Genomic DNA, 7,454 nt, shown 5'->3' with positions numbered 1-7,454 from the left:
ACCCCCCCACTTCGTCCCACCTCCCTCTGTTGATGGTGTTGAAAAATAGGGGGGAAATGGGTTAAAAAATGGGGTTTGGAATTGGCTTTTTTTTTGTTTTCCTTTATTTGGGGGGGGTTGGGGGCCATTTTAGTCCCTTATGGGGCCATTTTAATCGTTTTTGGGGCTGTTTTGGGTGATTTCGGGGGCATTTTAGTCCTTTTCGGGGCTGTTTCGGGTGATTTTGGGGCCGTTTTAGCCCTTTTTGGCTGATTTTAGGGCCATTTTAGTCCCTTACGGGGCCATTTTGGAGCTTTTTGGGGTGGTTTCACGCCATTTTGGAGCTTTTGGGGACCGCTTTACTCCTTTTTGGGGCGGTTTCAGGTGATTTTGGGGCTGTTTCGGTCCTTTCTGGGGCAGATTTGGGGCATTTTAGTTCCTTACAGGACTATTTTGGAGTTTAAGGCCATTTTAATCATTTTTGGGGCGGATTCAGGTGATTTTGGGGCCATTTCAATCTTTTCTGGGTCATTTGGGCAATTTTGGGGCCATTTTAGCCCTTTTCGGGGGCATTTTGGGGGGGACGGGGGTTTTTTTAATGCTATTTCGGTCCTTTTTGAGGCCATTCCAGGGGGGTAGAGATCATTTTAAAGCCATTTCGGTCCCTCTCGGGGCCATTTCGGCTAACTTTGGGGCCATTTCGGCCGATTTGGGGGCGATTTCAATAGATTTTGGGGTGCTAAGGAGGATTTGGGGGCGTTTCGAGGCCCTTTTGGGAGGTTTGGAGGCTTTTCGGACGACTCGAAGCCATTTTCTTGCTGGGGGGAGGAGCTTTTCAAAGCCATTCCAGAACCTTCGGAGCCGTTTTAACGCCATTCCAGAAGGTTCTACAGCATCTTAGCACCATTTCGGTGCCTTTCTAGGGGCAGTTCAGGGGGGTTTAGAGACGTTTTAAGCCGTTTAAAAGCAAAAAAAAAAAAACTATTTTAAGGCCGATTCGCCCCATTTCGAGGGCGGCTCTGAGGAAAAATCAAAACCCCGAGCTCCCCCCGCAACGGGGACCGCCGTTTACTTCGGGGTTCAAACGCGGGGTCGTGGGAATCCCCGCGCCCACCCCGTTCCGCCCTCCGCCCGCCCACAGCTCAGTACTCACCTCTACCCCCGACCCCAGAATGGCGGCCGAGCCGCGCGGGCGGCGCCTTTTATACCCGGCCACGCCCCTTCTTCCCGACATAAACCACGCCCACTCCCTCAAAGCCCCGCCCTTCCCGCCTTTAAGCCCCGCCCCCTCCTCACCTCCCTCCCGTTCGCCTTTACAGCCCTCCGCTCCCCCCGCCCCCCCGCCGCGCCGCTTCACAACCGCTCGCCCTTCGCTCCCGAAAAACCCATTTTTCACCCCAAAAAGAGGCGACGAACGCACTCACCGCCACCCTCACCGCGCCTGCGCGGCGGCCATTTCGCCCCGTCCGCCCTTCAAGCGCAGACGAACGACCTTGGGGCGCAGCGCGCATGCGCGGGGCGGTGACATGACCACCACCCCCTCCTCCCCGCGCATGCGCGCTCGCAGCCCGCTGCTGCTCCCCGAGCGTGGCGCAGTTTTAATTCCCTCTGCGCATGCGCACTTCCGCCCGCGACGTACGACAAAATGGCGGCGCCCAGGCTCCGCCCGCTGTGGGAGGCGGGGCGGTAAGATGGCGGCGGCGGCAGCAGTGACCACGGGGATGGCGATGCTGAGGGCGGCGGTGCGGGGTGTGAGAGCTGCGGGGAGGCCGCTGTGGGGACCGGTGAGGAAGAGGAGGAAGATGAAGATAGACGGGGTGGGAGCGGGCCCTGAGGCCTACCGGCGGCGCTGAGGCCTACCGGCTCCGCTGCGGCCTACCGGCGGCGCTGAGGCCTACCGGCTCCGCTGCGGCCTACAGGGGGCGCTGCGGCCTGCTGGGGTTGGAGGGGTGAGGAGGGGAGTGACGTCACGTGATAGTGACGTCATCAGTGCGCGCTGTCCACCATCACATCATCTCATGCCCCCCCAGTAGGTGGGTGTCACCACCCCCATTGTTGCCCCCCCTTTATTGCCCCCCCCCCCATTATTGCCCCCCCATTATTGCCCCCCCATCCTATTGGCCCCCCCTTATTTGTCCCCATCCCACTGTTGCCCCCCCATCCCATTCCCACCTCACCTTATCAGCCCCCTATCTTAATTGCCCCCCCCCATTATTGCCCCCCATCCCATTGTTCTTCCATCCTGTTATCATCCCATTATTGCTCCCTCTTTCCCATTCCCACCCCATTATTACCCCCCCATCCTATTTTCACCCATTATTGCCCCCCCATTATTGCCCCCCATCCTATTGCTCCCCCACCCTCTTATCACCCCATTATTGCCCCCCCGATCCTCTTATCACCCCATTATTACCCCCCCATCCCATTGCCCCCCATTCCTGCCACCCCATTATTGCCCCCCCCCATCCCATCCCATTCCCACCTCGCCTTATTGCCCCCCCTGTTGCCCCCCCCCATCCCATTCCTATCTCACTGTCCCCCCCCCCCCCCCCCCTTGCTGTCCCCAGGCTGCCCCCCCCTCCCGGCCCTGCAGCTCCCACGGGACCCCAGAAGTTTCCTCACCCTATAAAGAGAAACCCTGGGAATATCTGGACAGTGATGGTAATTGGGGGGGGGGGGGCACCCTACCCACAGTGTCCCCAAATTACTCCTGTACCCCCCCCCTCCCCCCCCCCCGGGGGAACTGGGAGGACTGGGAGGGAATTGGGGAGGTGGGGGGGGGGAGTTGGGGTGGGACTGGGAGGGAATTGGGAGGATTAGGGGGGGTTGGGGGGAATTGGGAGGACTGGGGGGGGGGACTGGGAGGACTAGGGGGGGACTGGGGGGGGGGCTGGGAGGGAATTGGGAGGACTAGAGGGGAACTGGGGAGGGACTGGGAGGACTGGGGGGGAACTGGGAGGACTGGGAGAGAATTGGGAGGATTGGGGGGGAACTGGGAGGACTGGGAGAGAATTGGGAGGATTGGGGGGGAACTGGGAGGGCTGGTGGGGAACTGGGAGGGTTTGGGGGAGGACTGGGGGGGAACTGGGAAAACTGAGAACTGGGAGGACTGGGGGGGGGCTGGGAGGACTGGGAAGGAATTTGGGGGACTGGGAGGGAATTGGGAGGACTGGTGGGGGAACTGGGAGGGAATTGCGAGCACTGGTGGGGAGCTGAGGAGGGACTGGGAGGACTGGGGGGGACTGGGAGGGAATTGTGAGCACTGGTGGGGAACTGGGAAGGAATTGAGAGGGACTGGTGGGGGACTGGGAGGACTGGTGGGGGACTGGGAGGACTGGGGGTGACTGAGCTGTTGGCACAGAGTACCGGGAGGCTTATGGGGCCAACCCGGTGTGGTTGGGGTACAGGAGGAACCACAAAGGGGCCATCCCGCCTCAACGGACCAGAAAGACTTGTGTGGTGAGGGGGGGGGGTACTGGGAGGGACTGGGAGGGAACTGGGAGGATGGGGGAGGACTGGGAGGTGGACTGGGAAGGAATTGGGGGGACTGGGAGGGAATTGGGGGGACTGGGGGGTGGTTGGGGGAGGTCTGGGAGAGAATTGGGAGGACTGGGGAGGACTGGGGGGGACTGGGAGGGAATTGGGAATACTGGGAAGGGACTGGGAGAGAACTGGGAGGATGGGGGGGGGCTGGGGGGGGGTCTGAGGGAGGACTGGAGGGGGAACTGGGAAGACTGGGGGGGAATTGGGAGGTCTGGGGGGGGGTTGGGGAACTGGGAGGAGACTGGGAAGGAATTTCAGGGAACTGGGAAGGAATTTAGAGGGACTAAGAGAGGACTGGGGGGGAACTGGGAAGGAATTTCAGGGGACTGGGAGGGAATTGGGGGACTGGGGTGGGACTGGGAAGGAATTTGGGGGGACTGGGAATACTGGGAGGGAGCTGGGGGGGCTGGGAGGGAATTTGGGGGGGATGGGGAAGGAATCTGGGGGAATTGGGAAGGAATTTGGAGGGACTGGGAAAGAACTGGGGGGGGACTGGTAGAACTGGGAAGGAATTCAGGGGGACTGGGAAGGAACTGGAGGTACTGGGAGGGAACTGGGGGGACTGGGAATGAATTTGGGGGGGCTGGGAAGGAACTGGGAGTACTGAGAGGGAGCTGGGGGGACTGGGATGGGACTGGGAGTGAATTTGGGGGGATTGGGAAGAAACTGGGAGTACTGGGAGGGGGCTGGGGGGACTGGGAAGGAATGTGTGGGGACTGGGAGGACTGGGAAGGAATTTGGGGGGACTGGGAGTACTGGGAGGGAGCTGGGGGAACTGGGAAGGAATTTGGAGGGACTGGGAGGGAACTGGGAGGACTGGGATGGGACTGGGAAGGAATTTGGGGGGACTGGGAGGGAACTGGGAGGACTGGGATGGGACTAGGAATGAATATGGAGGGACTGGGAAGAAACTGAGAAGGAATTTGGGGTACTGGGAGGGAACTGGGAGGACTGGGATGGGACTGGGAAGGAATTTGGGGTACTGGGAGGGAACTGGGAGGACTGGGATGGGACTGGGAAGGAATTTGGGGGTTTCTGGGAGACCCTCACACCATTTCCCCCCCCCCAGCGTAAGGGGAAACGCGTGGGGAACCCCTGCCCCATCTGCCGGGACCACAACCTGCACGTGGACTTCAGGGTGAGCAGAGCTGCTGGGGGGGGGGGGGGGGCACAAAAACGGGGCGAAAAAGGAGGAAATTCGTTCTGTTCATTTTTGTTTTCTTCCTCCTCGTCTTCCTCTTCCTCGCGGCAGAACGTGAAGCTGCTGGAGCAGTTTGTGTGCCCCCATTCCGGCTCCATCTTCCATCCCACGCACACGGGTGAGGGGGGAAAAATATAGAAGAGGTTGTGATGACCACCAAAGCTGCGTGTGGGGTGGCCCCAAACCCCCCTGTAGGGCCATAAACCCCCTGTAGGGCCATCAGACCCCGTAAGGACACTACAATGTCCACCAAACTGTCTATAGGGCCACCAAACCCCATAAAGACACCACAGTGGCCATCAAACCCCCTGTAGGGCCACCAAACCCTATAAAGACACCGCAGTGGCCACCAACCCCCTCTGTAGGGCTATCAAACCCCATAAGGACACCCTATTGGCCACCAAACCTCTCTATAGGGCCACCAAACCCCATAAAGACACCACAATGGCTGCCAAACCTCCCTGTAGGGCTACCAAACCCTATAAGGACACCACAGTGGCCACCAAACCCCCCTGTAGGGCCATCAGACCTCCTGTAGGGCCACCAAACCCCATAAGGACACCACAGTGGCCACCAAACCCCCGTGTAGGGCCATCAAACCCCATAAGGACACCCCAATGGCCACCAAACCCCCTATAGGGCTACCAAACCCCATAAGGACACTGCAGTGGCCACCAAATCCCCCTGTAGGGCCACCAAACTCCATAAGGACACTATAATGGCCACCAGAGCTCCTCTAGGGCTACCAAACCCCATAAGGACACCATAATGGCTACCAAACCCCCCTGTAGGGCCACCAAACCCCATAAAGACACCGCAGTGGCCACCAAACCCCCCTGTAGGGCCACCAAACCTTCCCTTCCCCCCCCAGGTGTCTGCATGAAGCAACACAAACTGCTGCTGAAGGCCATCGCTCAGGCACAGGACCACGGTGAGCCCAATTAGGGGAAAGGGGGGGGAAATTCATTAATTATACGTGGGGTAATTAACGCAGAGATGCTAACGATGAGTAATTAATAGGAACCACAGTGGTAATTTGTGCTTTAATGGTATATATTAGGGTTAAGCTGTCCTATAATGGTTTATACTGGGGTTAAGCTGTCCTACAGTGGTTTTTGCTGGGGTTAAGCTGTCCTATAATGGTTTATACTAGGATTAAGCTGACCTATAATGGTATATATTGGAGTTAAGCTATCCCTTAATGATACACGCTGGAGCTCACTGGCCGCCCTCTTGCCTTCATCACCTCCATTCCTCAGGGCTGCTATGGCTGCGGGTGCCCTTCGTTCCTCCACCATCAGACGATTACCTCACGCCGCATTCCGCCATCGGGAAGACACCTCCGGGCCCACAGCTGAGGGAAGGCCGTGTGTGGTATCCGTGGTACGAATGGCAGCAGCCGCCCGCAGCCGCCATCGCTCGCCTCAGGCGTATCTATAAGGATTACCTCAAGGAGGAGGAAAAGGGGGAGGGGGGAGCGGCTGTAGCCCTGGGTGAGGGGCAAAAAGCGGGGTCTGAAATGGGGGTGGAAGGGCAGAAGGGAGGAGTAGAGGGGTAAAAAGGGGGAACGAAGGGGTGAGAAGGAGAATAAAGAGGTTTTTGTGGCTCGCAACTGTGTGTTTTCCAGGCTTTCAGGATGGCGGCAGTGCACACAAAATGGCGGGAATGGGGAAAAAAATGGCGGCCGCGCCCACAAAATGGCGGGAATGGGGGAAAAAAATGGCGGCCGCGCCCACAAAATGGCGGGAATGGGGGAAAAATGGCGGCCACGCCCACAAAATGGCGGGAATGGGGGAAAAATGGCGGCCACGCCCTCAAAATGGCGGGAATGGTGAAAAAATGGCGGCGGTACCCTCAAAATGGCGGCCACGCCCACAGAATGGCGGGAATGGTGCAAAAATGGCGGCCACGCCCACAGAATGGCGGGAAGGGGGAAAATGGCGGCCACGCCCACAAAATGGCGGGAAGGGCAAAAAAAATGGCGGCGGTGCCTTCAAAATGGCGGCAGGGCCCACAAATGGCAGCGAGGCCCAGGAAATTGTGGAAAAATGGGGGCAAAACGAGAAAATGGGAGAAGAATCGGGAAAAAATGGTGAAAAATTGGGGGTAAAGAGGGGAAAAACATTGGGAAAATTGGAGCAACGGGGGGAAAACTGGGAAAACTGGGGAAAAATTGTGGCTAAATGGGGAAGAATTGGGAAAAGAGACAAAAATTGGGGTGATTGGGAGTAATGGGGGAAAATCAGGACAAAATGGGGTGAAATTGGGGGAAAAGGGAGAGAATTGGGGCAAAATTGTGGTAAATTGGGGAAAAAAGGGGAAAATGTAGGGTAACTAGTGGAAAATTGGGAAAAATCGAGGCAAAATTCAGAGCAAATGGGGGAAACTGGGGCAAAACGGGGAAAAATCGGGAGAAATTGGAAAAATAAGGAAAATTGGAGGCAATTGGGGGAGAAATGGGGCAAAGTGAGAACAAAATAGGGCAGAACTGTGGAAAAAGGGGAAAAATCGGAGCAAAATGATGAGAAGTTGGAGCAGCACGGGGAACACTGGAGTAAACTGGCGTAATTAGGGGAAAAATTGGGCAAAATTGGGACAAAATTGGGGCAAAACGAAGAAAAGCGGGGCGAGGTGGGGAAAAACGGCGGCGACGCCCTCAAGATGGCGGCAACGCCCTCAAAATGGCCGCCCCCATAAGGGATGTATGGAGGGGTGTATATCCCAGCGTGCA

General features: G+C 57.7%; 1 protein-coding gene across 1 annotated transcript; it reads left to right on the top strand.

Annotated features, from left to right (window-relative positions):
- The first annotated feature begins 1,397 nt into the window (after positions 1–1,397).
- Positions 1,398–6,335, top strand: MRPS18B (mitochondrial ribosomal protein S18B). The gene is made up of 7 exons (XM_090129153.1): positions 1,398–1,763; positions 2,547–2,640; positions 3,341–3,438; positions 4,592–4,660; positions 4,775–4,841; positions 5,595–5,654; positions 5,983–6,335. Exons 1-7 carry the CDS (start codon positions 1,506–1,508, stop codon positions 6,279–6,281), a joined length of 945 nt encoding a protein of 314 aa, XP_089985279.1. The 5' UTR covers positions 1,398–1,505; the 3' UTR covers positions 6,282–6,335.
- The last annotated feature ends 1,119 nt before the right edge of the window (positions 6,336–7,454 follow it).

The sequence above is a fragment of the Phasianus colchicus genome, chromosome 35 (assembly GCF_987193195.1).
Source record: "Phasianus colchicus chromosome 35, bPhaCol1.hap1.1, whole genome shotgun sequence".
Taxonomy (NCBI): Eukaryota; Metazoa; Chordata; class Aves; order Galliformes; family Phasianidae; genus Phasianus; species Phasianus colchicus.
Note: the sequence above shows the minus strand (reverse complement) of the source record. Positions and strands in the feature narration are given on the sequence as shown.